At 42.1% G+C, this 16852-nt stretch overlaps 1 protein-coding gene across 2 annotated transcripts in view; it reads right to left on the bottom strand.

The window, feature by feature from the left end:
* Positions 1 to 1597: 1597 nt before the first annotated feature.
* LOC149323457 (tyrosine-protein phosphatase non-receptor type 6-like) overlaps positions 1598 to 16852 on the bottom strand; it is a 42948-nt gene continuing 27693 nt past the window's right edge. For both annotated transcript variants that reach the window (XM_089488958.1, XM_089488957.1), the window contains exons 9-16: positions 15594 to 15673; positions 14594 to 14743; positions 13013 to 13144; positions 9361 to 9515; positions 6279 to 6346; positions 4287 to 4438; positions 3583 to 3680; positions 1598 to 2622 (exon numbers count right to left, since the gene is read on the bottom strand). In XM_089488958.1, the coding sequence (XP_089345084.1) occupies positions 2496 to 2622; positions 3583 to 3680; positions 4287 to 4438; positions 6279 to 6346; positions 9361 to 9515; positions 13013 to 13144; positions 14594 to 14743; positions 15594 to 15673 (962 nt within the window). In that variant the 3' untranslated portion in view covers positions 1598 to 2495. The remainder of the gene's footprint in view (positions 2623 to 3582; positions 3681 to 4286; positions 4439 to 6278; positions 6347 to 9360; positions 9516 to 13012; positions 13145 to 14593; positions 14744 to 15593; positions 15674 to 16852) is intronic.

Genomic DNA, 16852 nt, shown 5'->3' with positions numbered 1-16852 from the left:
CGCACTCAACCAGGAGTGCATCTACCTCTGTGGCCCTGGCCACTAGCGCCTCCCTGTCAGACATTGCAGGACAGCCACATGGAAGTCGCCTTCGACCTTCATAAGACATTGCAAACTGGACGTGTCTCAGTCCGCTGTGGCGTCATTTAGAAGGAGGGTCCTCCAACAGATTGTGTTGGGGCCCACAGTCTCCTAGCAGCACCTCCCTCCCAGTTCGAGAGGGCTTTTGTAAATCCCAGATTACAGGAGGACAGGACCCTCTCTTCTGGGAAAAGGAACGTTGGGTACTTACCGTGACACGTTCATTTCCTGCAGAGAAGGGTCCTGGCATCCTGCCCACCCGGGTGCTGCCTGCGGCCTCCGACCCTGCCTGCCTGTTGGTGGACCTGCCTTGTTCTTATTCTTGTTGCTGGATTGGTTTTCTGAGTTCTTGTTTGTTCTTGGACTAGTTTTTTCTAAGGTGTTCTAGTTAACCCTTAGCTGATGTTACTAAAGTTCAGTTCCTTGATTTATTGACTGAGGCTCAGGTGGGCTAGCTCCTCCCTATATAGGGGCCGGTCTTTTGTTTATAGTCCCTGCCTACAGGAGCAAATAGGAGGAGCTAAACCCAGATTACAGGATGCCAGGACCCTTCTCTGCAGGAAAAGAACTTGTCACGGTAAGTACCCAACGTTCCTTTTTATTAGTCCCTGGTCTATATCTGGGAAATTTTCCAAGTATAGGTTTTAACATGGAAAACCTTGAATGATTTGAATTGAGTTACTGTGTCCAAGTATTCAGAACCATTGCAGAAACATTGGAGATTATTGCACGGCCATTTTTGCCCTGGCCGTACATGGGACAGGATCATGTCAGAACAGGGGGAAATGGGTGTTATTTCACAGTAAATTATTCCTGCTGCGCTGCTGCCTGACCATCACCCGTTCCCCAGGTGCGCACTGCCAGCCGATTTTGGTGTTACGGAAAGCTTCTTTACCACCAAAATCGGTGGACAAGTGATGTTCGGGCAGCAGCAATATACTGTGTGATAACACCCGTTTTCTCCCATCCCATGCATGGCCAGGACAAAAATGGCTGTGCAATTATCTCCTTTGTCTTCATCTATAAGGAAGGACGTGACTGGCCCCATAAAAAGGCTCTTCACTGGTGACCAGAGTTTGAATCCCTGCTCAGCAATCGAAACCCACTGGATTACCTTGGGCAAGTTACTCAGCCTCAGAGGAAGGCAAAGGCACATACATACAGACAACTGAACAAATCTTGCCAAGAAAACCTTGTCATACCATAGGGTTGTCATAAATCAGAAACAACGTGAAGGTGCACAGTAAATTTAAACTCACTTGGGGAGATAATATGCTAAAATAAGATTATCTCCCATATTAATATTGTATAATCTTGTAGCTTTACATGCTGATTTCCTGAAGAGCCCTGAACTGCAATGCCCATTAACTTAGGAGCACTTTGCTGACTGGTGCTCATCTGGCCAATCTAGAGTGCATATACATGTTTCACCACTTACTGGATCTAGACATTTTTGCAACTAGGAAAACAAAAATTAAGCTCTAGGACACCAGAAAAACCAACATGACATAACCTCTGCAATGTTCATAGCAAATTGCTGAATATTAAAACTCTTGTTCTGCCAGTTGCTATGGTTCACTTCCAGAATCCTAGTAGTCTTGCCCAATATGTGCCCCCCTTCAACACACACCTGCACATCTCACTTTTAAAATTCAAATAACAGTGGTGATACACAGTTTTTTAAAGTCTGCAAATCAAACAAATATCTGGTTTATTTACAAAATAAAGAAAATCAATCTACTTGACTAGAAAATCATCCATTATTTACAAAGTGCAGTGGGAATATCTGGCAGCAAAGCAATGGCTGGACTTTTGCAGATAGTCTCCAACATCAGAAAAGCACAAGAAAATATTGTTTTTGACCTATCCAGTGATATTTCAGCAGAAAGAAACTGGACCAGAAAGGAAGTGGAGACTTAACATTTAATCAAAAGCAGAATGTGCAGGTTTTTGGGCCTACTACCTTGAGTGACCTAGAAGCCAAGCCAAATAGAACTGGGAGACCATGGCAGAGGAAAGAGCATTAGTAGTATCCTGAAAGAACAACTAACATACATCTAGCTCTCACAGCTCCCTTTTAACGTCAGGGCTGGAAAACAATCAGATGCATTGGTACATGGGGCTGTCCTTTTTCAGTATCCCAATTTATGCAAATACTTGGCACAAGTGTTTCAGGGCTCTCAGCCCACAGATAAAGAAGGCCGTGCCCACAGACACCTAAAAACTCTATGGGTGAATCAAAACAGAAGGCAAAACACATTCATTAGTAGGAGAAAGTGCCAGGTGAGTTTTCCACCCTAGACACCAAAATGTCTTGGGCTGGCCCTCCCAGTTCAGTAAACCTCTAGGAGAATTTCCTAGCCAGAAACAAGACAATATCTACGGCGAATGAAGGCACTAGAACTTGTGTGGCGTTATTTTTTCTTCAAGGAGCCCTTGGGTTTCTTCTCTTTCCCCAAAGGCCTCTGCTTTTGCCCCATCTCCTCTTTCTTGGCTTTCGCATTCTCTAAATTCTCATAGAGGGTTGGTTCCTCCTTTTGCCTGTGGAAGTGGAAATGAAGAAAGAAGGATAATGTCAATCAAACAGAACCTGGACTGGTGAAGACAGACAAGAAGGTGAAGACAAATGTGGCTCAGTCTTATGGCAAACCATGTTTCGGTGTTAGGATATTGAGGCACATGCTCCTCCTCCCCTCTTTTTTTGGTTTAAGGCAAAGCATTTTATCCCCATTATCAGGACTGGAAATCAGAATCAAACCATGGCTTTCACCATACAAGAACCATAGTTTGCCAGCTTGGACAATACTGCAAACCCAGTTTGCTGTTTTGCTTGTGAAAAAACCTAGCAAACTGAAAACAAAACGAGGAAGAGACGTGTAAATCCACTTTCCCACTCGCAGTATAAGCATTCATACCAGATCGAACAATGGAGCTGTATGTTGCCTCCCATGCTGTGGATGTTGGTCATCCTGACTCATATCTGTTTTCATAAACCAAGCAGGCTAGTAAACCTTTAAATTTTATGATTTTAAATGTGGTATATCTATGTTACAGCATCAGAGGGATCTTGGAGTTTATCTAGTCCAAATCTCTGGTGAATGAAAGAAGTACAATGGAAGATGCAACTGCAGCACCCTCTGAGGAAAGAAGGTTTAGCTTCAATTTCAGCAGCCACAGCTTTCCAGAAACAGGTTGAAAACTGATGTAGAAATGTTCCAGTGGTACACAGTGTAGTTGGTCATTTCCCAGGCACTAGCCAATAGCTACTATAGCCACTACTTGAAACTTAACAGTGTGAAAAAAATCCCTATATATCTGGCTTATATGTGTGTGTGTTTCTGAGTTTGCTCCTGGGGAGAACAAAATTAATACTTTTGGAAGGCAACATTGTTACAATCAAATCATTGCTACTGTCAAAGTTATGCATTGCCCTCATACATGCTACATTTGTTTTCAATGTCATTCGGCTACAACTAGGATCGATAGCGGTTGCATTCTTACCTGGAGGATTTTCGTGAAGCCTTTGTATGCGAGGCCTTCTGTGCTGGTGGGTAGGTGATATTCCCATATTCAGACTCACTTGGTCTTCCTTTCTGAGACTGCAGCAAAGGAGTTTATCACACGGGAGGAATTTCTCTTAATTTCGAATGAAAAGAAAGTGGGGCCAGAACGCATTCACGTGAATTCACTAGTTCAGTGAATTTACGTGAATTTGAATTGCGTTCGAACTGACTACCCATTGCCCGAAAATAGCTTGCCATTGCCCAAAATTGTGTGTGGTAGTTTATCATGCAATAACGTGACACCCCATGATTGCGTTCGGATTGACTTTCCATTGCCCGAAACTGCATGTGGTAGTCTATCACCTAATAATGTTACACCCCATGATTGCGTTCAGATTGCCATTGGATTATACTTCCAATTTTCCTTGTCTGATAACGTCCAAAGAAAAGGTTTTATGGAGTGGGCCACAGTGGTGTTCCACTGCTGTACTCATAGACACACACACAGCTGAGAGGATGAACTTTACAATGTCTAGTGCTAAATAGGTATGGGAATCTGGATCTGAATCTCTGGCAGCACAGCCCAGAACAGGACAACCCAGCTCAAGACTGTTTGCTATCAGGCTCTCTTTCTCCTTCACAAAGTGTACCAATATGACAGGAAAGATGAGTGGCAACTACATGCCCATCCCTGTCCCATACCTGCATAACATCCAGCTTCTTCTTGGTGGTCTCTATAAACTGGCAGATGGCCATGTAGATGAATTTATACTGTGCTTCCGTCTGCACCATTCCTGAGCGCTGGGACCGAACCATCTGAATAGCTTTTGGGATATCTATATCACAGTCCAGCCCTGGGACAGAATGAAGAAAACAAAGGGAAAGGTGAAAAAGAAGCAATGGAAGACTTGTTGTTGTTGTATGCCTTCAAGTAATTTCCATCTTATAGCTCTTGCTGGTCTTCGACCATAATAAAGTATATTCTATTCAACTTATAGCAACCTTAAGGCAAACCTATCATGGGGTTTTCTTGGCAAGATTTCTTCAATGAAGGTTTGCCGTTGCAGCCTTCCCCTGAGGCTGAGACTCGCCTGTGACTCACCCCCTGCAGTGGATTTCATGGCTGAGCAGGGAATCAAACCCTGATCTCTAGAGTCGTAGTCCAGTGTTCAAACCACTACGCCATGCTGGCTCTCCAATGGAAGATTTACAGATGTCTAAAAAGAAGTCAGTCTCACATACTGATGCAGGCTCCTGGGGAAGAGGGGCGGAAAGGAAGGTTTTCTGCACCCTTGTCCCAAACCAAACACTGATGCCTGCAAGGCTGCTGCCCCAGTCTGTCCCCTGCTTTGCTGAAGCACTTTTGAAGGCGAGATGGAGAAAATCTTTCAGACCTCTTTCATGGATCTCCCATTTCACACATATTGCCACTGCTATGAATACATAGCTTGAGACTACAAGCTGAGGATTCCTCTACAGCCTTGGGAAGTAGTACAGAATTTGTAGAGATGACACTCTCCTACTGCATGGGGTGGGCAGGAAAACACTTTGCTATTTGCCTTTGGAAAGAATGAAAATGAGGACTGTCAATTGCAGGAGCTCTTTGGGGAGAGTGGAAGTGGACATCAATAGATGTCTGTCTCAAGCTGCCTAGGATGATAAAAACAGGTTAAGTCTCAATTACAGTATCAAACAAAAGACATTGGCGGGTTATAGACCGCCATTTCGGATGTCCTCAGGACGTCCCATTTTAAAAAAGGGGTGCCTCTTCTCTTTCCCTATCACGGACTCAGTCCGTGACAAATGGTGGCGGCCGTTCCACATGGCCGCCATCATGTTTACGTCTTGGACGCATAGCGTCCAGACGGGTCACGGCGGTTATGACGTCGCGGGTGCACCACAGGTGCCTCGCGGCGTCATAACGGCGCCGCAGGAAGAAGCTCCATTTTGGAGCTTCTTTTTTGCTCTGCGAGGGAGTCGCGCGGTTTGTATGCTGCGACTCCCTCATGGAGCAAAGAGCAGTGGCGGTTTGTAACGCCTCATTAAGCCCAGTTAGTGCTCCTCTCAAAACATCTCACCCTCAAGGCAGTCAGATTATGTACAACAATACCTATCATCTAAGTTTTTTAAAAATGGATGCATTTCCATCAAGAACTATTTGATTAGACACCCTCCATCTTTTCCTAAGTGCTCCTGTTAGGTTTACTGAATAGCCAAATGTCTAATTTTCCTGTGGGGATCCCCTCTCAGTTGAGGATTAGTTGCACTGATCTTGGCTTGTAATTCCTTCCTTCTCAAGCCCATTCCATCACACCACAAATTCTCTATCCCTACAGACTCTCATGGGAAGGTATTTCCCATACTCCTGTTTGATTTCCCATGTTTAACTTTAAGTAGGTATCGCCATGTGCTATCAAAGCTCCAGAGTTTGATGAGGAATGCTCACCAATGGCACAAGCTTCTGCCAGGTTTCCTTTAGGGATCACTCATTTACTACTGGAGAAGCCCCATCTTTCAGCCATGACTTTGGAAATTTGCATAGGGAAGAAGCAACCTATCCTTCTCTCTCTTCCTCTGTGCAAGGTAATGCCTTCAGTCCGCATAGTTGCCATAAAGTATATAAAGAAGGATTGATGAGAAGGAGTAAATAAGGCATGGAACCAGGAGAGAGAAGCACAACAGGAGTGGACTCACCTTTTGTAGAGATCATATCCACAATCATATCAATGACAATGATGGTGCCGGTGCGACCAATTCCAGCGCTGTGGGGAGAGGCACAAGATGGAGATTAGGAGCATGACAGTGTGTTCTGAACAATGAGCAAGTTAGGATTGCCCTTCAGTTTTTTTTCTGTCAACGTTTAGCTAGTCCGAGGTTTTATTTCCAACAGATAGGCCCACAAAAGAAGCCTGCAACTGGGCACAGCTTACAGCAGTTGACCACTTAGTTGGTATTGACAGGTATATGGGCTCATTACATGGAGGGTCCATTTAGTTATCACAGCTAATAGTCCTTGAGGAAGCCACTACTCTCCATGAATTTTTTAAATCCCTTTTCAACATTATAGCCATCACTACTTTTTGTGGGAGTGAATTCCAGAATATAAGTATACTTTGTGTGAAGTAATAAACACCAGCTAAACACCCACTCACCTATGCCCTTCTAGGGTCAGAACTGCAGCTATTGCCCAGAATACTTGCAAATACTGTGTGTTATGGCCGCTGTACTCTCCAGGTACAGTATGTCGCTTCTCAGGTATTAATAGGCAGTGAAGTGAGCTCCTACAGCCCACAAAAAGTTAAACTATAATGCAATATATTAGGCTTCTTTTAATATACCACAGGATAATTAGAACCATACAGTGATACATGATGGAAATAAGTCATCAAGTCAAACCCCTTGCTCAATACAGGAAATCCAGCTAAAGCATCCCTAGCAGGTGGCTGTCCAGCCTCTTTTGGAAGATGTCAAGAGAAAGAGGCCCCTCCATCTCTACATAATTGACTCCACTCTCATCCTTGTTGCCCTTCCCTCAACCTGCTCCAAGTTGTCTATATCCTTCTTAAAATGAAGTGCCCAGAACTGAACACAGTACTCCAATTTGGGCCTGAGTAATGTAGAATATAGTAGGACTACTCTTGGAAACCACAGTTCTATTAATGCAGGCTAAAATATTTGCCTACTTTGCTGCAGCATCACACATTTGGTTCATTTTCAATTTAAGAACAACAATCCTCTCAAGATCTTTTGCACATATAATGAATGCATCCAAGCCAAATATCCCCCATCCTATACATCTGCATTTGGTTTTTGTGGCCTAAATGTAGAATTTTGCATTTATTTCTGTTGAATTTCATTTTATTATTTACCACACAGTTTTCTACTTTATCAAGGTTCCTCTCTTTCAATGTGTTGGCTACCCCTCCCAGTTTTGTATCATCCATAAACATGATAAGGATTCCCTCCACCCAAACCTCTAAGGCTTTAAATATTGAAGAGTGTCAAGCTCAGCCCCAGGACAGAACCCTATGGCACTCCACTCAAGACTTCCCTCCAGTTTGAAGTACAGCCATTGAAAACGACTCCTTGGGCAGTTTCTCAAACAATTACACATACATGCATGTTCTCATCTATTCCACAATTAACTTGTTCCTATTAGCCTCTTCCACAATTATTCAGCTTGCTAATCAAAATGTCAAGGGGGACTTAATCAAATGCTTTGCTGAAATCCAGATAAATGACATATACAGCATTCCCACACTAAATCTGTGACCTGATCAAAAAGAGATATAAGGTTATTTTGGCAGGACAAACCCATGCTGGCTGCTACTGATCACTCCATTATCATTAAGATACTTGCAGACATACTCCTATATAAACTATGTTAATATTTTTTTTTTCCTGATACTAAGGTTGAGCTGACTGGTCTCTAGTTTCTTCTTTTATATACTTTATTTTTACATTTTCAACTATACATAATTCTCTCCAGTTATTTCTATATGTCATAATGCAACCAATAACTCAAATAAAATAAAACAACGTACTTAATACTTTATACTTCCCGTGTTCCTCTGGCTTAGAGCCCCCTTTAACCCTTACATCTCTTATATTTACCATTTTAGTCTTATTTTTGTTATAACTCTAAATCTAAAAGATTTCCTCAGATTCTATTCCATTTATCTATGATCGTACTTACAACTTAAACATAACCATATTACCTGCTCACACTAATGCTTACAAATGTATTTCCAGCATCTTTTGCAATATTCTATAACAGAAAGCCACTCTTCCTCTGTTTTTTAAACATCTTTTTGGTTTAGCCAGGAGGTTAGTTTGTCCATTTCAATCATTTCTGCTCATTTTAAAAGCTAGTCATCTGCTGATGGGATTTCACAACTCTTCCAAGATTGTGCTATTTGACTGGTCTCTAGTTTCCTGGATCATCTTTTCTGAGCTTTTTAAGAGAATGGCTATGGCTCAGTGGGACACAGTGTATGCTTTGTGTGCAGGAGGTTCCAAGTTTTAACAACAACATCCTCAGCTAAAAGGAGGTTTGAGGTAACAGGATTTGGGAAGAACCCCTTGCTGAGACTTGCCTGCTGTAATTTGTTGTAGGTTAGGGATGGGAACTGTGCTTCCTTCTAGATACTGCTGACTAGAGCTGCCTTGTCTATTGCCAGCCCTTGTCAAGGTCTTGGTGAGTTGCCACAAGACAACCAATAGCCAGTGTCAGCATCTGGCAGCACTGTATGTTCAGTGACTAAAGTGACTAAAGACTAAAGTGGCTGATGTAAATGTTTAACACTTGCCCAATCTCCCTGGATACTGCTCCTCCTCACTTTCTGCATGCAAATCCTCCCTTCCCTTCAGAATTAACAATAGTTAGTGATATATGTATACCACACTAATCTGTAGCCATACGAAGAAGATTTGCAAACTGTGATTAGTTCTAAAAAGAGAAGTACTTAGGACCTTGGGCTGCACTGTGTATCCACAGTGTTTGTGTGGTGAGGAAAAACTATCTGGCTGATTTAAGAAGGCAGAAATACTCCATGCCAAATGACATCTTCATTCGCATCCTGCATCATAAAGAACGTATCCATTAAGTCTTTTGAACAGAGTTGATTGCAGTGAAATTGAAATCACAAGGACGCTATTTTGCAACATCACTGTGTTATTTTCAAGGCTGGTTTTCTGACCGTTTTATGTGTTCCATATACAGGAAAATACATTTTTTTAACCAATTCCTCAGCTTCAGTGCCATCAGCTCACTTACCTGCAGTGCACTATAATGGGTCCAGCCCCAGGGACACTCTCTTGCTTCTGATTGACTTGGTCAAGGAAGCCAAGAACTCCTCCAGGCTCACTGGGCACTCCATGGTCAGGCCAGCTCAGGTATTGGTAATGCCAAATGTCTCTCACAGCCTCTCCCTAATCGGCAATAAGAGCAACATCACATCCTCATGCAGCACATGTCTGATACTCCTTCTATTTCTTGTTCCCTTCCCTTGCTCTTAACCCATGTCTAGAATCAGCAGAAGAACACTCTCAGGAAGGACTGAATGAATAGGCCTAGACCTGTCTGCCTGAAAGGGGCTTTGGATTCATGGGACATAAACTACAAGGCAACGGTTAAGCTCTGTTGAACTGTGCAGGTGTTTGTTCAAGTTTGTTAAGTCATGGATTTATTAGATCCCCTCTTCAATATACCTGAACTCCACAGATCATAGAATCATAGAATCGTAGAGTTGGAAGAGACCACTAGGGCCATCCAGTCCAACCCCCTGCCATGCAGGAAATCCAATTCAAAGCATCCCTGACAGATGGCCATCCAGCCTCTGTTTAAAGACCTCCAAGGAAGGAGACTCTATCACCCTCCGAGGGAGTGCATTCCACGGTCAAGATCACTTGACTAGTTATTCCCAAACTGCAACAAATTACTTATTTTAGGTGGTTAGAATGTGATGGAGAGGTGGTTCTTTGTGAGTTACAATAAGAGATTAGGAATCTAGAGGGGACAGGATTAAGACTGGAGGAAATGCCTCACATGGCTTGGTGCCAGGTAGCTTGTCATTCTGTGCTGGCTAACTTGTCTTGTGGATCTTAGAAGAAAGAGAATGGAGAAGGCAGTGAAGGGGGTTTATTTAATGGCAACAATTCAATCTTTCCATTTCTAACATCAAACATTAATGAGTTAATTTTCAAATACAATGTTCCAGGTTTGGATAAGGACACAGTTATGCTCTCATGTAGCTTCCATTTATTTCAAGAAGAGAAATTCCCAGATGTTACCCAGATTCATTCTTGGCACAGGAGGGCAAAATTTCGATTTTGTACTTTGCACCATCCAGAGCAATGCCCCAAATCTATTTGATCTCACAACCAGACATCTGAATTCCTTTTTGATCTTGCTGTCTTCATGCACTGGCTATTAGGGAAAGCTTGGGTTAATAGCGATATTTCACCCAGTAATAGTTCTGGAGCCAACTACAGTTGGCCCTCCATATGCACGGATTTTTTTATCCGTGTATTCAAGCATCCACAGATTGAAAATGTTTCCAAAAATATAACTTCTACAAAGCAAACCTTGATTTTGCCATTTTATATAAGGAACACCATTTCACGATGCCATTGTATGTAATGAGGCTTGAGCATCCATGGATTTTGATATTCACAGGGGGTCCTGGAACTAAACACCAGTGGATACCAAGGGCCTACTGTAGTAACTGCTTGATTTAGGAACAAATAGAAATATGAAGCTTGAGGGAAATGGCTGAGTGACCCCAGTTAGAATCTAGGGCAGTTCCTGGGGTGGAGGCACCCTCTGGACTAAGAAGGTAAATGCTATTCTAGCCTGTAATAATAACATAATTTCCGTGCTGAGGGAAGTAATAGTCCCACTATATTCTACACTGGTTAGGCTTCATGTAGATTTCTGGGCACATTTTAAGACAGATAGTCATCCAACCTTGGTTTAAAGATCTTCCAAGAAGGAGATTCCATCACTCTCTGAGGGAGTGTGTTCCTCTGTCAAACAGGTCTTACTGTTCCTCCTAATGTTTAGGTGGAATATCTTTTCCTGTAGTTTACCTCCATTATATCGTGTCCTGTTCTCTGGAGCAGCAGAAATCAAGCTTGCTCCATCCTCAGTATGACACCCCTTCAAATATTTAAACAGGGCTATCAAATCATCTCTTAGCTGTGTCTTCTCCAGGCTAAACATACCCAGCTCCCTAAGTCTCTCCTCATAGGGCTTTGTGGTTTCCAGACCCTTCACTATTTTGATCACCCTCCTCTAGAACGCTCCAGTTTCTCAACATCCTTTTTGAATTGTGGTGCCCAGAACCAGACACAGTATTCTAGGTGAGGCCTGACCAAGGCAGAATAGTAGTGGCACTATTACGTCCCTTGATCTAGAGACTGTACTTTCATTGATGCAGCCTACAATTTCATTGGCTTTTTAGCTGGTGCATCGCACTGTTGACTCATGTTCAACTTGTGGTCTACTAGGACTCCTAGATCCCTTCCACATGTACTGCTGTCAAACCAGGTGCCCCCATCCTATATCTGTGCATTCTGTCTCCTCCCATAGGGGCCTGCCCAAAATCTAAGATCCGCACTGGACCATCACCCCATCAGGCTAGCTTGGTAGATAATATATAACAGAGCCTGCTTTGTAGCAGCACCCTGAATGAAGAACTCTCTCTCAAGAGAGGCCAGGATGGCTCCTTCCCTCCTGAGATTCCAGTGGGCAGGTAAGATTCTCCTATTTCATTTGATTTTGGGTCCTAAAAAATATGGGTGGCTGGTCTGTGTGCTTTTACACCTATTTTTAAAGAGGAGTTTTAAATCAGTTTTTGAATGTTTTCTTTCCTGTATTTAATGTTTCAAAAGTTTGGGAGCCCTGGTGGGTTGCAAGGTATTGCTTTTAATAAATACACAAATAAAATCACACTGTTCTTTCTAGCTGCTGTACATGGAGAGAGGCTGTTGCAGATGGGACAAGTTCCTTCCAGCACTCTCAGAAAAGACTGCTCCCCTCGCCTCCTGGGCAGAGGAACTCCTGATTGATTGAGAGTTCCTGCATGGCAGGGGGTTGGACAGGATGGCTCTTGTGGTCTCTTCCAACGCTATGATTCTATAATATCGCATCATTACATCCCAGGGCTAACATGTGCCATTGCTCTGTGAGCAATCACCTCAAGTGCCAAATCCATATTTATGGTAACATATCATTGTCTTGTTCACTACAAGTAGTTGCTAGTTTGCTACCATCTTATTCACCGACTTTTTAGTGGCCTTGAGCAGGGGAAGAGAGGATGCTCACTATGGGCACTGAAGCTGCGTGCCTCAATCCCTCAGATATTTTTAGGTTGAACCAATTTTAAATAATAGTTAACAAAAACATGAATGGTTTGTGAGGTGGTTTTTTTCCCCCTGATCTTTTCTTTCCAAAATGCTGAAGCCAATTTGCCTATACATCTAGGTTGTTATTCAGAAAGTGAAAATAATCCCAGTAGAATGTGGCTTGAATTTTGTTGTTCACATGCATTTTGAATGCATCTGAGTTTTTGTGGGGTTGCCAAAAACGCACTTAGCCCTGGATAACTGTTCTCAGGAGTTTTTCTGCATTTTCCTCAAAGATTTGCATTGTCGGCTGCATGAATAACTGATGTGAATAGACAGAGGATGAAACTTTGCATGCCGTGAACATGTTTCACATCATCCACATCATCAACTCCATCTTTATTCATAGTGCTGACAGGTGTGAGCAACAGAACATGCAGAGATGTGGTTCTGATAAAAAAAACAATAGTGTGAACAAAACTGGAATGCATGAGTGAGATTATTTGCATAGTCACACTAAAAAAAATCTGACTAACTCCCAGGTTTTGCAACAATACATCACTCCGACTTATATTACTTACATCATTGATGGGTGAAATCCGAAGCTGTCTGAGTTTATGCTCCAGAGCATTGTGTTCTACAATATGTTCCACTATGTATGGTCCATACTCTTTGCTGCTTCCTACCTCTGGCCAGTAAGGGACACATTTGTTCTATAACAGAAGAAGAAAAAAGGAGTGGAGACTGACTAGAAGAAGGAATTTAGAGCCACAATTTTATTCTTCAGGTTAAATGTCTACCGAATTTAGAAGGAACCCAAAAGAGTTTCAAGCAAAAGTCCAATTAACTGTTAATGTGCAACATCCCATTGGAGTCATGAAATAGTTGGGAGATAGATGGGAGGTATTCATAATCTTTCTCACTACATCCACTGCTTTTCCATGGAAAATTGAGACCCGCTTGCCACACAACTTTTCACATATAGGGAACCACCAGGTCTGTGTGCATCTGAAACCCAACATGTAGAAACATTGGCTAATGGCAATCGTGTTTTAATAATTTTTATTAACCATAAAACAAAACAAAACACATAACATACGTGACATACAACAACATACAAAAACATAAATACCTATATACAAACTACCTCAAGACTTCCTGAGCTATTCAAATAACTTTCAGTAATCTATTATTAAGTCACAAACTCTTAACAATATGTAAAAATACTATCATCAGAATCTTATGTCAATAAACAAAAATTTCAGGACTGTTGAACTTGTATTTTTATGAATTGTTATTGCCAATAAATTCTTTTTTTTTAATGAACACATTCACCTATTCTATTTATATCTCTATCATATTAATATTAATAAAATTACTAATCTAGTCACAACTGAGTCAACAAAATCAAGGACTTATAAGTTCTATAACTCTATAATTATACTAAAGTTAAATTTCAAATAACGTTTATCTATTCTATTAATGCAATATATCTACTTTCTTTTCCTATGTCTTGCACATACCTAATCCAGGAGTTGCATTCTTTATAAAAATTTGCTAATGATTATTTTTTACAAGAAAAGAAAGCTTGTCCATTTCAAATAAGTCATAATGTTTTAATCTTTAAAACTTAATGGCAATCATTTTTTAGCAGAAAAATGGTGGACAGAGGAGGGTTAACACCAAAGTGTTAAGCACTTCTCTGCTCTAACTGTTCACCTGTTTATGTTGCTTTGCACGTAAAAAAGTCTCATAGGCCTGTTACAGACTGCCAAAATAAAGCTGCTTCGGGTCTCTTTGGAGGTATGCTATTTAAATGATGCATGGGTCCTAAGAGTCCAGAGGTTGCGCCAAAGCCACACTCCATTCCTAAGCACTGGAGTGCAGCTTTGGTGCAGCTTCCGGATTCTTAGGATGCATGCATCATTTAAACAGCATACCTCCAAAGAGACCCGAAGCAGCTTTATTTTAGCAGTCTGTAACAGGCCTTATTTGCTTAGAATGCTTGGCAATGTAACCCTTTGCTATGCTATGACTAGCAACATTTCTCAAAAGAGCTTGCATATTCCTGCAAGAGATGAGGACAGAAGAAACAAATGCTAAGGTATATTGTGAAGGCAGGTGGCTGACTGGATGGAAAGGAATAAAGGGGCCCTACTCACCCTTCCTTTCTCCACCTCCCGAGTGGTCATCACAATGATGCGTGAATTTTCTTGCCATACCATCTGCCAGAAATCGTTGATAGTGGTCTCCAAGCAACCTTGGCTAGCAATATAGGCTTTGCCGCGCTCCTCAGGGCTAAACAGAGTGTTCTGCAAAGGAATAGAAACATTAGAAGCTTCTTATACTGAGCCAGACTGAGCACTATTTTCTGATTACTTTTTCTAAGGACATTTTTAGAGGCATCCTCTTGGAGAGGAATTTTTTCTCAAGTTTTATGCTGCTGTCTTGTGAACCCTAAAAGTTTTGTTAAGCAATGTAATTAAGTAGTAATGGAAAATACAGTCATCCCTCCATATTTGCGGCTTTGATATTTGGGGATTTGATTATTCACGGATTTGATTAATATGTTTTCTCTAGGAATATCTAGGTCCTCCAGTTCAACTCTATGGTCAACTTTAACTAAACGTTGCACTGAAAGACCTAGAGATTCCTAGAGAGGACACTCTACTAGGCAATTGTAGCTCCTCCAGCGCAGTTCTATGGTCAGTGTCTGCCAGACATGGACCACAGAGTTTCACTGTAGGACCCAGAGATGCCTAGAGAGGTGTCCTCTCAGGTAAAAACATGTTGTTTTTGTTATTTGTGGTTTTTCCATATTCACGGGGGTCTTGTGCCCCTAACCCTAGCAAATATGGAGGGACAAGTCTAATGACATACCGCAATATGTTATACAACAAGTAACTTTTGGGGGGGAAACATTGCAACAAATAACAGTACAGCAACATTTTTAACTAATGGGAACAAATTATTCTTTAAAAGCATCTTTCCAAGCCCCAGTCAGAGGACTGGTTTACGTTGCTGATATCGACTGATAGCTGTGGCTCTCCAGGAATTTGTCCAGCTTTTCCTGGAGAAGAATCAGGCAAAACAGAAAAGAACAGGAGCCAATCTGACCTGCCCTTATTTCTGTCAGTCATGACAGGATACTCTTTTCCTCACCTTGATGTAGTTGGCATTGATATAATCCGATCCGGTAACATTTACATCTCTGTCTTGGAGGATGACACGGGAGTGATCAACTAGAGCAATCGAGAGAAGAGTTAATATATCACGAAAGAAATAGTGACTTTGGGGCATCTGAGTAGTAAAAGTAAACCAGACATTGTAACGATGCCCTGCAAATTATCTCCATCTCTTTCAGTCTCTATCTCTCTAATCCATTCTCTCATTCTCTGGGGGGAAATTGCATTAAAAGGGCAATCAAACTTCTAGTACCCCCATGAGTCTAATTGTTCATAAAATCATACAGATGCGGGGGCGGGGGAACCTGGTCCTCTACAGCTTATGAAATTTACTTCCACAAGATGTTTTGGGCTACAAAAGTGGTTGGACAAATCAAGGGATGACAGGTCAGTCAGTGCTCTACATAGACCAAAATATTCCAGGAAATATTTGCCCCAAAGCTGTGCCGAATTCCCCGTTACCTGGGTACTCCACAGCAATGTGAGGTGGCTGTTGACAGCTGTGCTGCTCATTGCTACTACCAATGGTGCAAGTCTGAGGCTGAAAATGAGGTACCCAAAACTGATCACATGGCTGGACCCCTCTTTCTGACCTCAGAGGGAGTGACTTAGACCAACAATGGTGGGCAAAACAGCAGGATGAGCATATGAGTCCTCCATACGATGTGGAAGACTCCAGATTTCCTGGGAATATCCAGAGCAAAAGGTGGGTTTTTAAAATACCATTTTTAAGGGTGGTATAATGCGGGTTCAGTGCTGAACTGGTTGTACACCATTAGGACAGTTTGCACCAGGATTGGGCCCTATGTCATTTGGACTGATCGCTATGAGGACAGGAGGTGGATGTGTTCTTTGGCTCATGCAGGCATAGTAAATGACCATTAGTCATGATAATCCCAAAAGACATCTGATAACCTTCCTGGGAACAAACAGCAAGATGAGGGATGGGGTGGATTTGCATCCTGCTACTTACCTTATTTGAACCACCTGGTTGACCGCTGTCGTAAACTGAATGCTAACCTAGAGGAGTCTCATCCAGAAAGGTGTTGCTGGATGCTAGAACTTTATTGTGTAAACTTTCTACTTCCATTTAGAGTGTTTGCTTGTTTTTAACACTGAAAATGCAGTTCTTCTCACTAAAGCTGAATCATCAAACAGCCACGTCAGATCCTTCTCCCGCCTGCACCTATTGAATAGACAGGCCCAGCCTCTGAGACAAGAAAGGTGGCATTCCAA

This window comes from Sceloporus occidentalis, unplaced genomic scaffold (genome assembly GCF_023333645.1).
Source record: "Sceloporus occidentalis isolate IW3139 unplaced genomic scaffold, rSceOcc1.0.p SCAF_1, whole genome shotgun sequence".
In the NCBI taxonomy this organism is placed as follows: Eukaryota; Metazoa; Chordata; class Lepidosauria; order Squamata; family Phrynosomatidae; genus Sceloporus; species Sceloporus occidentalis.
The sequence above is the reverse complement of the archived record's forward strand: the minus strand, read 5'-3'. Positions and strand labels throughout refer to the sequence as shown.